Source organism: Lepidochelys olivacea (assembly GCF_965140295.1).
Source record: "Lepidochelys olivacea isolate rLepOli2 genome assembly, chromosome: 14".
NCBI classification, from domain to species: domain Eukaryota; kingdom Metazoa; phylum Chordata; order Testudines; family Cheloniidae; genus Lepidochelys; species Lepidochelys olivacea.
Window position 1 is genome coordinate 6258362 of NC_140424.1, and position 19520 is coordinate 6277881.

Genomic DNA, 19520 nt, shown 5'->3' on the forward strand with positions numbered 1-19520 from the left:
TGAAGTCTTTCACTGAATGCAATAGAGTTGTATCAGGGATCTATCTAGCTACCTAGTTACACAATGACTTCCATCATGATAGTGTCTGGGAGCCTCCCAAATATATAAACATGACAATAACAGTGTCTCTTTCTCTTCCTCCCACCCTCCCCTCAATCTTCCCAGCCTGTAGGGGAAATAGCATGATTAATGTATAGTATAATACATAATGTATAGTATAATACATAGAATCATAGAATATCAGGGTTGGAAGGGACCCCAGAAGGTCATCTAGTCCAACCCCCTGCTCAAAGCAGGACCAATTCCCAGTTAAATCATCCCAGCCAGGGCTTTGTCAAGCCTGACCTTAAAAACCTCTAAGGAAGGAGATTCTACCACCTCCCTAGGTAACGCATTCCAGTGTTTCACCACCCTCTTAGTGAAAAAGTTTTTCCTAATATCCAATCTAAACCTCCCCCACTGCAACTTGAGACCATTACTCCTCGTTCTGTCATCTGCTACCATTGAGAACAGTCTAGAGCCATCCTCTTTGGAACCCCCTTTCAGGTAGTTGAAAGCAGCTATCAAATCCCCCCTCATTCTTCTCTTCTGCAGGCTAAACAATCCCAGCTCCCTCAGCCTCTCCTCATAACTCATGTGTTCCAGTCCCCTAATCATTTTTGTTGCCCTTCGCTGGACTCTCTCCAATTTATCCACATCCTTCTTGAAGTGTGGGGCCCAAAACTGGACACAGTACTCCAGATGAGGCCTCACCAATGTCGAATAGAGGGGAACGATCACGTCCCTCGATCTGCTCGCTATGCCCCTACTTATACATCCCAAAATGCCATTGGCCTTCTTGGCAACAAGGGCACACTGCTGACTCATATCCAGCTTCTCGTCCACTGTCACCCCTAGGTCCTTTTCCGCAGAACTGCTGCCTAACCATTCGGTCCCTAGTCTGTAGCTGTGCATTGGGTTCTTCCGTCCTAAGTGCAGGACCCTGCACTTATCCTTATTGAACCTCATCAGATTCCTTTTGGCCCAATCTTCCAATTGGTCTAGGTCCTTCTGTATCCTATCCCTCCCCTCCAGCGTATCTACCACTCCTCCCAGTTTAGTATCATCCGCAAATTTGCTGAGAGTGCAATCCACACCATCCTCCAGATCATTTATGAAGATATTGAATAAAACCGGCCCCAGGACCGACCCTTGGGGCAGTCATAACATAATGTATTAATGTATAATATTAATGTTTCTGTTGATGAGTGAAGAATACACTGAAGGAATATTAAATCTGCCCGCATGACACCCTGATGTATCCCTTTATCCATCTACTCTATTGTCCTGTTATACACAGCATGCTCATCTAAACTGACATGAGAAACATCCCTGGATTTGCTTTAATGAATGCAGACAATCATAGAAAGACTCTTTGTTCTGGAGCTACCTTGTTAACATTTTTAGACACTGGTTAATGAAGAATAAAAAATGAAAACCAGTATTTCAGGGTACGCTATTAAGATATTTCCACTGCCATCGGGACAAGAAGCAAGGAGACAGGAAAAAGAAGCAACTAAAGAAGGAAGGAAGAAACAAATGGGGTGGGAGAGAGAGAAGCAGGGAAAACAGACATGTGGACAGTGAAGAGGAGGAGGAGAAGAAGAGAGTGGCAATAGCTAGAGACAGGGTTTCAGAGTAACAGCCGTGTTAGTCTGTATTCTCTAAGGTGCCACGAGTACTCCTTTTCTAATAGCTAGAGAGAGTGAGAAAGGGGAAAGTCCTGTGATAACTCTACAGAGGAAGAAGAAATGGAGATTTGTTTGTACCTTTATTTCCCTGAGCCAGTTTGGAACATAAAGGCAACTAACTGGAAGGACTGTTGTTGTTTTTAAAAACTCTACAATACAACCTCTCTTTTTCCTTTCCTTTCCTAGATAAAAGCTCATTCCCAGCTGCGGGTCTCTGGGCTCTTCCCTTCAGCCTACTGGTGTGGGCAGGCTCTGGTGGATATTCCCCTGTACTTGATTCTTCTCTTCTCAATGTTTGGAGTTATCTTTGCATTGAGTTACAGAATTTCTAAGAGTGCCGGTGAAGCTCTTGCCCTGGTAAATCTGATTATTTAGATCGCTGAAAAATAATTCACCTTTGAAAACAAGAGAGGGACATCCAGAAGATAAAGTTTACCCCTCTCTCTACACCAGGGAAGGGGAGCAATTAAGCCGGTCAGCTCCTGGCTTCAGAATTCATTTAAATTGTAATCATTTATGCCAGTTCGCTCTTCAAGTGTCTGCACCCATAGATCAGAGCAAGGCAAAGGGGCCATTTTTTTGCTGGGCATTCATATGGAAAGATTAAAATTCGATCCGTGGCAAAACGTTGCCGTTTCTGCCAGCAAGAATTCTGAATTTGCCCCAGACGCAGAAAATGGATTTCTCACAGTGAAATGAGATTCCTGTTTGTGAAAAAGGTCTTTTGTATTTTCTCTTGTTCTCTCCTCCCCCACCTAGTAAAAAGAAAAATGCAAGATGAACCTAGAAGAGATTTTCCAATGAGTTCCTATTATGTACAAGTGTTCCCAGAGTTGATGCCTCTGGGAGTTGTAGTCAGCATTGCAATTTCAATTCTAGGGAAACTGTCTGATTCTGTTTTAAGTTACACCGGTGCAAACCCAGAGTAAGCTCGCTGATTTTAGGGGTGAAATTCTGGACACAACCAGGTCTGAGAGCAGAACTATATCCAGGGCAGCAGGTTTTCCCCCCTAGCAATAATAATCAAAGCAAGGAGGAACATAATACGTCCCCAACAAGTAAATGGTCACAGGTTGCTTGTTAAACAGTTCAGATAGCACTATCACATTCGCAGGTGCTTAAATCTTTGTGCTGTTTGAGAGGAAAGATGGTCTAGTGGTTAGGACACTAGCCTTGCAGATGGAAAACCTGCATTCAGTTTCCTGCTCTGCCACAGACATCCTTGTGATCTTGGGAAAGTCACTCAGTCTCTCTGCGCCTCAGCTCCCGCTCTGTGCACCGGGGATAAGAGCATTGCCCTGCCTCACAGGGGTGTGGTGAGGATAAATATATTACAGACTGTGAAGTGCTTTGAGGTCCACGGATGAAAAGGGCTATGTAAGAGCTAGGCATTTTTATTATTTGTTGCTCTATTTTCTCTTCTTCACTGCATTGTGTCTGAGTTTCCCCTTCTGTAAAATGGAGATAATAAATCTTAGCCTCCTTATAAAAGTACTTTGCACTTAATTGGAGGGGTTTTTTTATCCCTTAATCCTCAGTATTATTGTCATTTAAATTGAACTAAAGTGGTGCAGATAGGTTTTATTTGTTCCTACCAGTTCACTTACCCCTAATAAGAGCTTTCCTCTCTATAGTTTACCGGTATTACTGGCTATGGAATTTCTATGATCCTGTTCGTATATTTAATTGCCTTCACATTTCGAAAGCGATGCAACAGCTGTGATTTTTGGTCGTTTATCCTCATAGCGGTAAGCAAATGGCTAGATTATGTACCGCATGCTATAAAGTTTATAAAACTGTATTTCAAGCTTTTGAGCGTTCAGGTGATGATATAGAAGTGGAAACACCCTGTGCAGCTCCAGGAAATAGAAAATGACAGTCATCTTATAACAGGGACAGCTCTGTACCTTTAACTATGATGCATTATTCACATCATTTTCTTCTTTAATATCCTCTCCAATCCTTTCTAGTTTCAAGTGGTTTGTAGTCCCCTACCCAGAATTCCCAACTGTCTCTTGCTCCATGTTTTTTGTGGTTGAAAACTGATTCCCTCCCCCTCCCCCGCCCAATATTTTGCACAGGGTGAAATCTCATAAGCAAAATCTTTGTGTGTGTGTGTGTGTGTGTGTTTTTCCAAATGGAAATACAAAGTATTATTGTTGTGACCACCTTTGTCTGTTAGAAAATCTCTCTTCGTCCAGATCTTGTAAACCACAATCCAAATAACAGCAACAAAAATCCCCCACAGAGTTGGCCTTGGGGAAACTGTACCACGCAGGATCCTAACTGACTATTTCAGAGGCTCGGAGCTGCCTCATGAACAGATTTCTTTCCTGAATAGGGCTGGCTCAAAATTCTCCGCCTAAACTGCTTTTTGATGGAAAGTTGGTGCTTTTTGTGTGAAAAGGGTCTGCTTTACAGGGAAAACTTCTATTTTTTGTAGCAGATAATGACCGACACATTTCATAAGAGACAATTTTATATCTTGAATTAAGCCTGAAAATCAAAAAGCTTTGGTTAAAACCTGAAATATTTTGATTCTGAAATGCTGCTGCGGTGCCTCATACTTCCATTCTCCTTATGGTCCAGGCTCCCTGGTCAGACTTCAGCTCCTATGATGCACCATGGCCATGTGAGCCACCTCCCCTAGCCGAGAGGGGAGACCTCGCTGTATGATGAGAGATGTAGTCTGACCAGGGAGCCCAATCTACAGAAGAGAATGGGAGCATGAGGCACCTGAACTATGACTCCCAGGAGGCATTTCAGAATCAGAATATTTTAATTTTTTTGCTGAAAACTTGAAGCAGGGGGGAAAAAAAAATTCTGACCAAATCTAGACTTGAGACATCCTTCTATGGTTGGTCTGCAGACTACTGAGCTGTAGCAGAATACACCTCAACTCTTTTGGTGCCTCTTGCAACCTAAATAAACTTTCCAGAGACACCCTTGTAAGGATTTCGTGTACTGCCAAGGCTAGACGTGAGGTGCAAAGGCCCTAGAGAAGATCTTTGGTTTGTACATCCTGCAGTTCTGGATCGAAAAAGGTTCAAACATCGTGTCATTTTTCTACAAGATTGGGAAAAGGATCCCCAAGTGATGTTGTTGTTTACAGATATCTGCATAGTCACTCTGAACTCTCTAAAAGCCTCATGGTAAAAATAAATAAATAAATACATCAGTAAGCTAAGATGTTCACTGCCTCCATGCTAATTATGCTGCAACTTAATGGAAGGGTCTTTCCCAGTATTTTATCTACCAGAATATGCCAATGTATGCAGTGCTGGCAATGCCTTTGATTTTTATTGGAAGTTTCATAATATTTGGTGTGTTTTCTTAAAGTCCCAGCTCCTGGAGTCATGTGATCACATGAGACTGTTTGTTTTAATTCAAAATAAATGTGTAACACTCACTGTTGTGGAGAAAAGGTTGAAGTGTGACACACACGCCCCCCAAGCTCAAAAAACAGAATGCAAATAACAAGAATCCAATTTTTAAAAAGTTCTTGATTATCTTTTAGGACCTGACTCATGATTTTGGAATGTGTAGGATTAGCAGTATGGCTTCTGACAAATAGGTATTGGGGGGTAAAAACTAAGGATGCTCTAGAGGGCAGTGGAGTGACAGAAATGTTCTTTTCTCCCAAACACCAACTCTAACCCATTACCCTGAGTCCTTCCCATCAACCTTTCTCATATTTGTGTTTTGTATTTAGTATTCAGCATCTAATAAGTAAGTTGTGTGGTATTTACCATATAACCCAAAATGCAGTGTCATCCAATTCTTGGCAACAGTGAGCAAAGATTTTTTTTTTTATCTAGTATAAGTTACTTTCTTGCATCTTTTTAGGTAACGCTGCTTATCTTCATTATTGATACCATCATGCGGATTGCTTCCATAGAGACAATTTTCCATTATTTCTTGTCCATTTTGATTCCTGTGTATCCATTAATAGATGTTGTGATCCGGTCTCAGAAGGTAAACTATCGTACTATGTCACGAAGAAACTAGATGCATAACTGGCTAAGTTTTTTAGAAAAACAAAACAAACCTCATGGTTTCTCCATGGGAAGCTGGCAGTAACACCCTTGCAAAGAGCTTTGTGGTTTCTCTAAGGCAGAGATTCTCAAACTGTGGTCCACGAGCTCCATTCAGGTGGTCCACGGATAGTTCCCTCTAAGGTGCATGCCTGGGCAGCCGCACACAAGAGAATGAAGGGCCACCAACCTAATTAGTGAAGCCGCGTAGGTGTGGCTCTGCTAATTAGCTGGCTGGACCCTGGAGAAGATGCACATTTAAAGTGAGGTGGTGCCCTTGCGGGAAATAGGGGATAGGTGGGAGGAGGCAGCAGGGTGAGAAGAGGGTGTGGGGGAAATTTGTGTGGCGGCCAGAGAAAGAGGTGACTTTCCCCAGGTCCAGGGCTGTGGCTGCAGGGGAGAGACAGCCCTCCTTCCCAGCCTCAGCGATGTGGCTGCTGTGGTGAGGGAGATACTCCCCTCCTTCCCAGCCCCAGCTCGGGGGCTGCCGTGGCGGGGGAGAGAGGGCACATCCATCACATCAGAAAGGTACTGATATAAAAATGAGTTGTGTGCTTTTATATGTAGAACAAAAAAAGTTAATTATTATTAAGGGTTTTTTTGATATAGCGCTTTTACCCAAAGTGCTGTACAATAGTTAGCTAATGGTACAAACAACATTTGGAAAGATCATTAAGTGGTCCGCCGACACCCTCAGCAATTTTCAAGTGGTTCGCGGGAAAAAAAAAGTTTGAGAACCACTGCTCGTAGGGGTTGGATTTTGAGAATTGCTTTGTGCAATCCTTATTGTTCCCACTTCTCCCCAGAGGTGCTAGGGAGATAAAATTCTTGCATCTGACAGAGCTATTAGTCTTGGAGAGAAGAGTCGGAAGATATCTGTATTTGAGGGTGTAACTATTTCCTAGTATTAGGACACCCAGATTCCAGCATCTATATTTGCCCTTTGCTAATGTAAGAATTTTGAGTAAAATGACAAGAAATGTTCACATGCTTCTGAAATATTTACTGACTTGTGTTTTCATTCTTTTAAAACGAGATAGTATTATATTAAAGCTTTATGTATTTTTTTTTCCACGCACAGATTTTTTTAGAATACGAGGCTTTCAGTTTTACTGGCAATTGGAGCGACATATTCGTATCTGTCTTTGCAGTAAGAAACAATTTGAATATTGCATTATTATTTTGCAGAGGACACACATTCTAATGTGGTGACTATATATTGCATTTGTATAATTCCCCGCAGCTAGCAAAACATACATAATGTGACAGATGTTTCACGGTCATATCTGTTGGACTGAGATGGAGAGTTTTCCAGTGTAGCCTAATGTTCATTGGCAGGAGAAGTTAGTCCATAAACCTAGGACTTCATCTGTCACCTTATTAGAGAAGGCTGGACTGTTTGAGGCTTTTTACCTATAAGAAAGTGGGACAAGAATATCAGACTCATTCCATACAGAATAGAACTTTGCCTGGATTTGAGGAGGCAGTTGACAGCACCCAATTACTCAGAAATAATAATAGTGCTCGTCTGAAACAGGCGAGGGAAAACAAAATAAGCCCCAGATCATGCAGTGAGCTCAGCCTTACCTTTCGCCTTTGTGCTTATGCGTTAACATGTGATTTCTCTGCTAGTGTAATCTGTCATTACCTGTCATTTTATGCATTAGTATTAGTTAATACAAATATGAACTTCTTATACAATTTTACATGCTGTAGACTCCAACAGAGTCCATAAAATTCAACCCAAGTCTGAAGACTACATCTACATGGACTAGACTCTTATATGGGGGAAAATGTAGTAAATGGTAATATTTTGTTCCATTATTACCACCAGTTGTGCTCCAGCGGTGGCAGCCATGGTGAGAAAGCTAGTTGAGACAAGGTGCCAGTAATTACTAACGTTATACCCCCATGTTGTCTAGGCCTGCTCTGAGTTGAGTTCAATGTCATGAAGGCTAAAACACTGGCAACTGACCTATGCCAGTTCCACCACCATTGCTACCAGTAATGGGAAGCATTAGAGGAGAAAACCTAGGATACGCACAGCTAAATAACAGGAAGATAATACTTTAATATGGACTATTAAAACTGAAACATTTTCATTTAATTGTTCTTTAGATCATATCAGACGTAGCCTTATAGTTGGGGCCCTGCCAGTCCCAGGGCAAGAGGGTTTTATTTTGGCATTTATACATGAAGATTTGGGAGATGCTCAGATTACGTGCAAGTGGGGACAGAGAAGTACCTATGATGGATCCATAAGAGGAATAAAGAAGTGAGGCAGATCAGGCTGCCAGAGTGATCAATATGGGATAAATACACACCTAGATTAAATAAGAGGCAGACACAGGGAGAACTGAATTAAACTCTTCTATTATCTCTCACATTAGAATCTTAATAAAGTGAACCTAACATTCCCCTAATGTTAAGTTAACATTAAATAGCCAGTTAGCAGCTCAGGAGGTAACTAGTTCATGAGGAGAAGCCAATCCCTCTTTTAAGGCACTTTACCTAAACTGTAATTAAAATATATCAAATACAACGTTGCTATTTTCATTCTACAACGCTGACTATTTCTTCTTTTTTTCAGCCTTACCTCCACTGTGCAGTTTTCATTTTTCTTCTTCGATGGCTGGAGGTGAAATATGGAAGAGCAGTTATGAGAGAGGATCCGATTTTTAGGTTTGTGCCCACACATGCCCTTCCATGAGCACGTGTGTGCCCTACATAGCAACCACGCTCACTCTTTTCTTGACAATACATTTTTCCACAGAAAAAGTTGATATTTTCAATTTTTCACAAAACATTTAGCAACTTTGATTTTTTTAAAAATCCATGCATAGTTTCCATAGAGTTTCACATGATACATTCTCCCCTCCCAAGTATTCTTGCTAGAAAAATGGGAAATCACAATGTTGTTGTTTATTTGTATTGTCATGCCTGCAAGTCGCAGTCATGGACCATGTACTAGGCACAATACAAACACAAAACAAAAATATAGTCCCTGCCCCAAGGAGAAATGGTGTTAAGTTTGCAAAGCCACATATTCAAAGGTTAGGAAAATCCAGTAAATAGATTGCAGGTGCACTTTGATACCATCTTTATCTACAGGATCATGTACTATTTGTTCTTAACAAACCCTGCCTCATACAGGGCACAGAATGGACAGTGAATAAGACAAAGGACTATAGGAAGAGAGAGGTTGTTCTCTTGTATTTCAGCCATTGGTCTGGGACACACAAGTGCTGGGTTCTATTCCTGGCTCCTCCACAGACATACTATATGACTGATGTTGGTCAAGGCTGTCATAACCCATATGCAACAAGAGGGCTGAATTAAGTTTGTATGGGCAACCTTAATTCTGGTATTTCTTAACTTTTTGTGTGCTTGACTTTCCAAATAGCAAATAATAAAAAGCAGAAGTGTTGAACCAAACAGCCATTCGGTCTTGCTCTACTCATAATACATCAATTGTGAACTAGGACAAAGGATATAATGCTGAGTTTGACTCCTTTGATCGGTAGAATTCCCCCGAGGAAAGAGATCAACCATCAAAATCCTGAAGAACCAGAAGAAGAAGATGAGGATGTGCAAGCTGAAAGGGCAAGAGTTAGGGAAGCAATAGCTTCTGAAAATCAGGAAGAGGTAAAACTTCAAGTTGCCCTTTTCTGTCTGTCTCTTTACTCTTCCTAAATTACCCACTGGGGAAAAAATAAACATCAATATGGAAATCCAGTGTTTCTCCCCTTATATTTTTCTACTGTAAGTAGAAATTGGCTTTCCAAGTGGCATTAACAGATATCATCAGAACTGAGAATACAATTTTTAAATAGAATGTAATTGTCTTTTGTTCTCGGGCAATCTAAAATGAGTGATCTTTGGAATAAGGATTGTGACCTCTTCTCTTTCAATGTCAAGCATGTTTCTTTTTTTTTTAGTTTAACTAATAATTAATAATACAGCCTGCATAATAGCTAACCTGAATGGGCAGGAAAGATGGCCCAGTGGAAAGGGCATTAGCCTGGGACACAGAAACCAGTTCAGTTTCCTGCTGTGACACAGACTTCCTCTGTGACCTTAACTGTAAAACGGAGAGAACAGTACTTTCCTATAAAACAGTAAAGAGGTGCTGTGTGTAAAGTGTGAGGCACATGGATACTATGGTAATGGTAGCCATATAGTTACCTAAAATAGTAAAAAGCTATATGGGATTAACATGACTGTCTAGTAGATTTCACCACTGTCGAACTTTTATCTCCCCTCTTAGCAATGAAAATTCAACACATTTCAGCAGCAACAAAATAGTCAAAGGAAGTGTTCTGAATAAAACCTGTATACAGCAAGACACACACAACAGTGAGAAAAACCAGACTGTCTTTGATAGTGGGAGGGATTTGTTCTTTATAAATTCTCTCTCATTTCGCTCCTTTCCTAGAAACCAATTATCATTGTCAACGATCTGCGCAAGGAATATAAAGACAAGAAAGCCAGTTCGGTTTTTAAGAAAAGGAAGAAAGTGGCCACTAAAAATGTCTCTTTTTGTGTGAAAAAAGGTTAGAACCCAGGAGTATTTTACTATAATAATTTTGATGGTTGTCTGATTTGAAGGTTACATATATAGACCACTCACTCACTGGAACATCTCAGTTCTAGACAGCCCTCATGGAATTTTTAATGAATGTTATTTGATCACAGGTATGAGCAAAAGATTTCTCGTTTGTTTGTTTGTTCTTTCGTGGTGAATATGCCTGACATTCTGTCCGGAAGGGCGAGTCTTACTAAAAATTGATGCATATTCATTCTAGGAGAGGTATTCGGACTATTAGGACCCAACGGAGCTGGTAAAAGCACAACCATCAATATGATTACCGGAGAGAGAACACTGACTGCTGGGCAGGTAGGTGAAACGGGTTAGACTTTAAAATACAGGTCGGAGTGAAAAACCCACTGCTAATCCTAAACAATACATTAACGGAAACAAAGGCTACTTCTTCAACTGCGGGGGCGGGGGGTGACTTGCAATTCGTGTAAACATACCCACACTAGCTGTATTCTAGCTAGCTTGTGAAAAATAGCAGAGAGAACAACGTCACATGCTTCAGCACAGGCTGCCCAAATAAGTATGTACCCCGGGGAGGAAAGGGGGTATCAGTCAGCTTGTGCAGTCTACACTGAAGTCCAGTTCTATTTTTAGCTAGCTAGCCTGAGTACAGTTAGTGGGGGGTACATCTCCACAAGCTGCAAGTCTCACCCAGGCTCTGATGTAGCTGTAGAATCATAGAATATCAGGGTTGGAAGAGACCTCAGGAGGTCATCTAGTCCAACCCCCTGCTCAAAGCAGGACCCAAAAGGATGTTTGGAATCTAGCCCGTAGCCTAGCACGTCATGCTCTGAAAATCGTTAATGAAAATTATCATCAGTCATTGTGACTGACATAAAAACATGTCACTTGCAATAATGAACAAAACGACATTAACACTATTTATGTAGACCAACCAATGCCAGAACACTTGAAATGAAAGCATGCGCTCCATCCATACCCCCAATTATATTTGCCTCAAAATAAATTAAAAGTAAATCATTTCAGGAATGAATCTTGGACTTTCGCTAATGCTGGAAATGGTCTTGTAAGGCTTTTTATTGGCATTTCTCACGGGTCGTTCATGTAACAGTACCTAGAACAAACAACTACAGCCATAGACCCTATCGAGCAGGAAAATGACCTACAACCTGTACTCCATGAAACTACTCAGATAAGCAAAGGTTGCAGATCAGTCCCTTGCTCAGTAATTCTCCCTTCATAAAGCCTGAAAAGCCCATAATCGCCCTGTAATTTTAACCCTTCACATTTATCGATCACAAGATTACACAAGTGCAGAATAAGAGATTGTTTGTTCAGGTGCTGACGAAGGGGAAAGGTGCCGCTGCCTCTCAACTGCAAGAGAGCACCACTGGCTTTCTAGGTCACTGCCCTCAGGAGAGCCCTCTCTGGCCAAACCTTACTGTGCAACAACATCTGGAGGTTTATGCAGCTGTGAAAGGGATGAGGAAAGAAGATGCTGCTGTTACGATCAAACGGTATGTAGTAAAAGGCATCAAGTTTTCCATTCATGTTTCATATCTTAGAACTATAAAGCAGAGAGAAAGTAGAATTTTGCTGAAAACCAGACGCTCCACGGTCAAACTGCCCAAGTGTCTTCCTCTGATGATTTAGCCAAGAAAATAAGCCACCCAGATTTTCTCATTTAGAATAAGTTAGAATTAAAATTAGTGTGTGTTAAATGCTGGATGTATCTGTGTCTAAACTTTAGATTGTAATGTCTGGTGCCAAAAAGTGAAATTAGGGCGATAATCAATTCTGTACTGTCCACTCTAGGCAAGATGAAGAGGGTTTATAATAGATTGTTGTTATTAATATTGCTAATAATATGATTCTAATGATTAAGAGAGAGATTCTATCCTGTTAGGAACAGCTTGTTTGAAAAGCTTCTCTTGTTTAGTTTCTGATGATTTTATTGCTTAAAATAAAAAATTAGCACACTTTCCGGAAAAATTTTGGACAGGGGGAAGTAGAACCGAAGGATTCTTGAGATTATGAAAAGACTTCAGAACGTGAGTTTTGGAAAGATTCACGGTCTTCAGTGGGTCAGCTTCATTGCGTGAAAATACACAGTCAGATAAGTTTATGGGCATCTAAGAAAACTGAAACACAGTGACTGCAGTATCCATTTTTTTCAGCATCATAGTATAGATCCACAAGAATTCTCCTGTGGAAAAGGGGAAGTAAGCATTTTCTGGATGCCTTTGCTTAGGAGAAAAGAATAAATGCAAAAAAAAAAAAGTCATTTTGTGGAAAGAAACAATGCACCTCCAAAACAAATCCTCTTTAGTGGGTACCATCAGGAAAATAACTAAGAAGAATGCTAAAACAGAGTGACCAAAGTTTCACCAGTAGTGATGGAGAAAGGGGAAATGGACCCCTCCATTACCAGAGGGGGCAGAGCATTGTGTCATTCTGAGGAGCTGTCAGGGAAGGGCAAACCTCTGGGGGTTCTGCTGAGAAGCCCAAATAATAGGGAATTGCTGGTTGCAGAGGGGGCATCAAGAAGATGTGTATCCCAAGCAAATTCTATCAGGAGTCCCTACTGAGAAATGAAAACTAACCTCTCCTCTTAGCACCCCTGTACTCTCTGTGGAAGAGACTTCCTCCCAGGGCCCAGCCGCCCCCAGAAACTGGAGGAACCGAGTCCATTCTTACCCGAGACTGACAGCACAATGGAAAAAGTGTTGAGTTGGGGAAAAAAAACCAAATGTTCATTTTACTTCCTTTCTTTCTCCTTCCTCACAGGATAGCAAAGGCTCTGGAAATTCAAGATCATGTCAACAAAGTGACTAGGAAATTATCTGCTGGGATAACTCGAAAGGTGAGCATTTGCATTTTTCTTGGATCAAACCCTGGGACGAATTTTGCTCCTTGTTCTTCAGTGTTGAAACTGGAATAACGCCACTAAGCTAGTGGAGTCCTTTTTGCATTTGCATTGATATAAATGAGCGCAGAATCCAACCCTTCATGTTCTAAAATAAATTTTTGTTTCAAATGTACAGTAGTAAAATCTCTGTTTGGGTGTAAACATATTGTAGTTATGGCTGGTAAATTTATCTCCAGAAAATAGCTGGCATATTTCTGAAACGTCCATAGTGTGAATGAAAAATTGTATTGGTAAAGAGAGGGGCTAGTTCTGTTTCCAGTTACATGGATGAGATTCTCATTGCTTCCCCTGTGACGGTGGGGCCCAAACACACATTTTGTGCTGTCTCACTTCAAAGGGAGTTACGTCCATGTAACATAGTACAGAATATTGCACAGTATGTTTCTCAGATTGTTCAACTTCTTTAAATCACAAGCATATATGTGTGGAGGGAGGAAATGAAGTCCAAGCCACTCATCTTTCGAAGGCTGACATATTTCTGGTTGGCTCTGAATTAGAGGATTTCAGAGTCCTGCATAGAAATGAATCTTATGCATAATTTTTTTTAAAGAAAATGAGTTAATTGCTCTCATTTACACCTGGCACCACCACTGGCTTTAGTGAAGTAGGCCAGGGAGACAGAACTTAGCTCCCAAAGTCTTTTCTTCATTTTAGGTGTGTTTTGCACTGAGCATGCTGGGTAATCCGACAGTTCTGCTTCTGGATGAACCATCAACTGGAATGGACCCTAAAGGGCAAAGTCACATGTGGTGAGTAATGCCTGAACCAATTACTAGGCCTGTTTTTAAGATCAGAACTAAAACAAAACAGCATAATAAAAATTTAAAGGCTAAGACTTTCGCGATGGGAATTAGGCTTTGGACAGCCAAGCAGATTAGTACCCTTGATGAGTCGCATTCCTTCACAGTTGCATGGGAGGTTGGGTCGGCAGATATACACTCTGTGTCTTCTCTCTCGCCGTCTGCGTTAGCAGTGCAGGGACAGCTGCAACTTAGACTCTAGAATTAATGGTACTCTGTTTTAGTGTCATTGAGAATTCGGGGGGGGGGGGGGGGGTTCACATCCCAACCATTTGCAATCTGCAAAAATCAGTTGAGGCTTCAGTTTCAGTTCAGCGGTTGGAGCAAAATATAGGCTGGTATTTATTTTTCCCTGAGCGGGTTCATCCCATCCCTTCTTAGCACCACTGTCCACTTGAATCATAGAATCATAGAATATCAGGGTTGGAAGGGACCTCAGGTGGTCATCTAGTCCAACCCCCTGCTCAAAGCAGGACCAATCCCCAACTAAATCTTGACCCCAACTTGACAGCTGCCTCCTCTGAAACGACACTATCCTAATTCTCACTGGCCAAAGTGAAACACGTTTCAGCTAAAGCAGGTACAAAAAAAGAACTTAACAGTCCCTCCCCACTAAATCAGCACTGTAGCAAACCTTATTTCAGAGCAATCCCTCAATGGATTTTGGTCAAATGGGAAGTTCAAAGTACTTTCATGTAGACATCAATGTAAAGTTGTTTTTAGGTTTTAATTACATTTCCTTTATCATTTTGAGGGGGAAATACAATAGAAAAACTTGTTTGGCTCTTCTTCTGAAATAATTTTTGTCTTTCTTTCCAGGAAAGCAATTCGGGCTGCACTGAAGAACAAGGAACAAGGAGCCATCCTCACAACCCATTACATGGAAGAGGCTGAGGCAGTGTGCGATCGAGTGGCCATCATGGTGTGTGGAAAGCTCCGGTAGGCTGTAACATAGATCGGTCAATAGCAGGATGGACACTGTAGAAGTTCTCAGGGAACAGGCAGATGTTATGGAGCCAACCTCATTCATTACACCCACCAGGACTTAAAGTCTCATAGAGTATTTCCTGGAGCGCCCCCCCTCCCCCTCACTACCACACTCCCCACCCCCAACAAGCTATAAAAACAACAGGAGGGGTGAGAATATTTACCAGAGCTCTGTTCTGGACAGCTCCGGCTGAATTTAATCCCTGACATCCACTAAGAGGAGAGGGTCATGGAAGCAAGACTCTTTGTCCACTACTAAGTATTTCCCACTGTGTTGCTTTCTTTGTCTCCAGGTGCATTGGTGCTGTTCAGTACCTGAAAAGCAAGTTTGGCAAAGGTTACTTACTGGAAATTAAAGTGAAAGACCCAGCACAGGTTGATTGCCTCCATATGGAGATTCTGAAGATCTTCCCGCATGCAGATTGTCAGGAACGGTAACTGCAAAATACATCAGGGTCCTGAACCCCTGCAGAGTTGTAGTATATCATTCCCACTGCTGGAGTTTGGCAGCAAATGTCACAGCTTGAACAAAGATCTCTCACTGGGAGAGATTAATGGGTTACAGTCCCTAGCTAGCAAGTTGATTAGAGACTGTCGTTGTGTCTGGGCCATGCAATAAGATACGGAAGCTTCTTGTGCTTTCTCCTTCCCTTCTGGCCCCCACACCTGAGCCAGACAGAATTTGACTCAAAGTGGTGTCTACGAGCTAGACACAGGACAATGGATGCAATTTCTTTTCTCCCTCAGGGTTTCTTCTTTGCTGGTTTACAAGATACCAATGCAAGATGCACTGCCTTTGTCCCAGACGTTCTCCAAGCTAGAGGCAGGTACGAGAGAAACTATCAGCAAAAGGTTAGGATCACTCGAAAAGGACATGTAAAGATGAAACATGCTTTTTTAACTGTATCTTCATTTCTCCACAGCCAAACGAACCTTCAGCCTCGAGGAGTACAGCTTTTCTTTGAACACTTTGGAGCAGGCATGGGATTTCAAAGTTATACGCAACTCCTTGTAAAGGAATTGTAAAGGGAACAAAGAAGGCAGCACAGCACAATGATCAAATTTTGGAAGGGGGAAAAAAAGGACGTTTACTGGAGAAAGATGCATTTTCAAGATTCTAAAGGGAATAATTGTAGCAGTGAGAGTCAGGTGGTGGCCCAGCCTGCAGAGCCATGAAGGGGAGTAAAAGGGCAGAGGTTGCCTTCCTGTTCCCTTGCACTGGTATCCACATCGTGGGTAGCTGCATAGTGAGCAAAACGTCCTCTGCAAGCCACCGATCCCGCTAAGGGCTGGTCGGCACAGCTATGTTGGTGCACTAAGAGATAGCAGATATAAGGCTGGTGCAGGGGTACCTCCATCTGCTGGAGCAGGGAGAAACAGGCAGACAGATCATGACTGAGTCACAGTCTGCTTTGTGAGCTGCTCATGGAGCAGCATGCCCATGCCTGGCTCAATGCACAGGGCATGAGGCAACGCCATAACTCACTCCTGTGTGACTGAATTAAAAGGGCAAACACCCCTCTGTGAAACATTGCCTTGCAGTTTCTGTAGGGCATCATGGTGTGAACAGTCCCCATAAAGAGCCATCATTAAATTCCAACTTCACAGAGTTTGGCTTGAAATCTGTTTACAGAAACAAACATAGAAGTGAATCAAAATAAATATACAGTCTTAGAGAGGACGATGGTCTTTTCCTAGTGTTGCTCCTGACCTTTGGTGAGCTGGTGAACTGGAAATTAGCGAACACTTGCTGCTCTGAAGAGAGCTGTATCAGCAGAAAACCTGTTCTCTGTGATGGTCATCTTTTGGGCAATTGCAAACCCATGTGTTGCCTTCATAAAAATAGTAACAAATATTTAATGTATTTGTTATCAGTGACAGGGAATAACCAGACTTTTGTTGTTGTCATACATTTCAGGTGTTCTTAGAACTCTCCCGTGAGCAAGAAATGGATAATTTTGATATGGCTTTGGAAGGAACTTTTGAGTGGAAAAGACTTCAGCAGGAAGACCTTTAAAAATGTTCCATTATATTTTAATCAGTATTGATGTGTGTGATTTAATAATGCACATATATGCTATTGTTTCCACACACTTATCAGCACAATAAAAATTGAGGCCTGTAGCTTTGCAGCTTCTGTACTTTGGAGAAGGGAATAATTTTTCCTAAATTAGCCCCTCTTTTGAGAAAAGGATATTTTTAAAGGTGAAGCCATTGGGGTACTCAAGGTGAATTGCTCTGCATACAATAGGTGTTAGAGAAAGTACAGGCCTGCAGCTGTGAAACAAGTCAGTGAACTTGACAGATGGGTTGGGCTGGTTGATATGGATGTGGAAGCATGCTTTGAAGTGAACAGTTAACTAAATATGAATCTGCCTTTTTAGCCAGAGTTTTATTCTGTAGTTAAAAAACATCTTCAGTCTCCGCCATCCAAATGAGGCTCTGGGTCAGATCTTCAGCTCATGCAAAGCCGCACAGAGCTGTTAATTGAGCGGTGCCCATTTATTCCCACTAAGATTCTGCCTGCCTCATTTACAGATGTTATATAAACCATGCAGCAAGTGTACAGTGCTTTACATGGTATAACACAAACAGTAAAACTTTGAACTTGGAAGTAATTGTTTGGTGGGAGTGCTGCAGCACAAGTGTGAATGGGGATGACGTGTGCATCCGAGCAAGGCTAGTCATGACGCAGAATCCGACTCCTCACTCTCAAACCCTTTGCAGTGCCTCTCCCTTAGTCTGAAGAGAACAGGGTAGGAATGAGGGCTAAAGCCTCACAAATCCCCTGAGAGGTAAGTATTAGCCCTATGGAGGTTAATGAGGCAAAGAAAGGGTAAGTGACTTGGCCAAGGTCGCAGGGTGAGTTAGTGGCAAAGCAGTGACTGGAGCTCAAGTTCCTGTCTCCATTCCTGTGCACTTTCCTCTGAAGGGAAGGGAATAACTGAGAAACACAGTCATCTAGTGCACAGAAAAAAAAGGTCAGTTTATATATAGTGCATCTGTTTTCTTTCTATCTTTAATTACAAAATCTAAGCCCTTATAGGGTCATTTATTACGTTTGCCTCATCAGAGAAGAAGCCTGTACGAAGTTGAGCCTTCAGTCATAGGTGGGTGACTTCAAACACACGACAGTTTAGTCAGTGGAGTAACTAGAAATGAGTCCGCGTCCACAAGAAGATACTTACGCTCTGTTTGCTTACAATATATCACTATCACGAGTCAAACTTGCTGCTTATTGGAGTCTGAACCAGCATCATATAGGTAGAAAACGTCCTGTTTGTTTTATGGGAACAATTTATTATCGCCCACTTGTTCATTTGCAACAGTTATAAGTATGTAGCAGCCTGCAGATTTAACTGGCTTTTCTTACCACTCTGGCTTTTCTTACCACTCTGTGGATTGAAACATAAAGAAAAGGTGCTGAAACCGCTTATAAAATTCATCCTTTTCCCTAAGTGTTTAAGATAATTTGCTGCATAAATCATCCCAGAACCATCCACCCCTCGCGTTGACTCTGCTGTGTACTATTCTGTTGGCTCTGTTATATAACAATATATTTTATCAGCTTGTGCTTTTAGGTAGGGTTCAGTGACTCTTAACTGTTTAGTGCATTACAATTGTACAGCGCTGCATACTTCTACAGCTTGGTGAGAATACTACCTGCGTAGTCAATACTTCATTATCTTTAAAGGTAGAAAGACATTTAGGCCCAGATTTTTAAGAGCGCTTAGGGGTTTCAGCACTCAGCACTGCAGCGCCTAACTAATTTAGGAGCCCATCAGTGGTTTTAAGTTCCTCTGTGCCTAAGTCTCTTCTGAAAATAAGATTTAGGCTCCTAAATTAGTTAGGCATTGCAATGCTGAGTACTGCAACACCTAAATACCTTTTAAAAATCTGGGCTTTCAGTTCTACTTTGTGGGAGCTCTACAATTCAGACAGTTGGGGCACTTCCCCCCACTCAGAAAAAGGAGAAGATAAAATGATGTTTTAAATCTCTTAATATAAGAGATTACCTTTTCCGGATGGTGGGTTCATTCAGGTCAGCAGTTCTGGAGCACCAGACTGTGTAGTGAAGATGGGCATATTCTAATAGTGGGCTCCAGGGCCCCAATCCTGCGGGGTTCTGAAAGAATCCCGAGAGTTGCTTTGTGCGTTCCACTTCCACTGGAATCATACAAGATCAGGGTTGGAAGGGACCTCAGGAGGTCATCTAGTCCAACCCCTTGCTCAAAGCAGGACCAATCCCCAACTAAATCATACCAGCCAGGGCTTTGTCAAGCCTGACCTTAAAAACCCCCAAAGGAAGGAGATTTCACCACCTCCCTAGGTAACGCATTCCAGTGCTTCACCACCCTCCTAGTGAAAAAGTTTTTCCTAATATCCAACCTAAACCTCCCCCACTGCAACTTGAGACCATTACTCCTCGTTCTGTCATCTGCTACCACTGAGAACAGTCTTTCAGGTAGTTGAAACCAG

General features: G+C 41.8%; 1 protein-coding gene across 1 annotated transcript in view; it reads left to right on the forward strand.

The window, feature by feature from the left end:
- The window catches only part of LOC311530233 (uncharacterized protein), a 128330-nt gene that overhangs the window by 43238 nt on the left and 65572 nt on the right, over positions 1-19520 (forward strand). The window contains exons 24-39 of the mRNA XM_084646698.1: positions 1917-2087; positions 3365-3478; positions 5577-5705; positions 6846-6914; positions 8355-8446; positions 9289-9409; positions 10200-10317; positions 10570-10661; positions 11664-11842; positions 13113-13188; positions 13909-14003; positions 14874-14993; positions 15335-15475; positions 15789-15868; positions 15965-16020; positions 16960-17055. Coding sequence (XP_084502824.1) covers positions 1917-2087; positions 3365-3478; positions 5577-5705; positions 6846-6914; positions 8355-8446; positions 9289-9409; positions 10200-10317; positions 10570-10661; positions 11664-11842; positions 13113-13188; positions 13909-14003; positions 14874-14993; positions 15335-15475; positions 15789-15868; positions 15965-16020; positions 16960-17055 — 1749 coding nt within the window. The remainder of the gene's footprint in view (positions 1-1916; positions 2088-3364; positions 3479-5576; positions 5706-6845; positions 6915-8354; positions 8447-9288; positions 9410-10199; positions 10318-10569; positions 10662-11663; positions 11843-13112; positions 13189-13908; positions 14004-14873; positions 14994-15334; positions 15476-15788; positions 15869-15964; positions 16021-16959; positions 17056-19520) is intronic.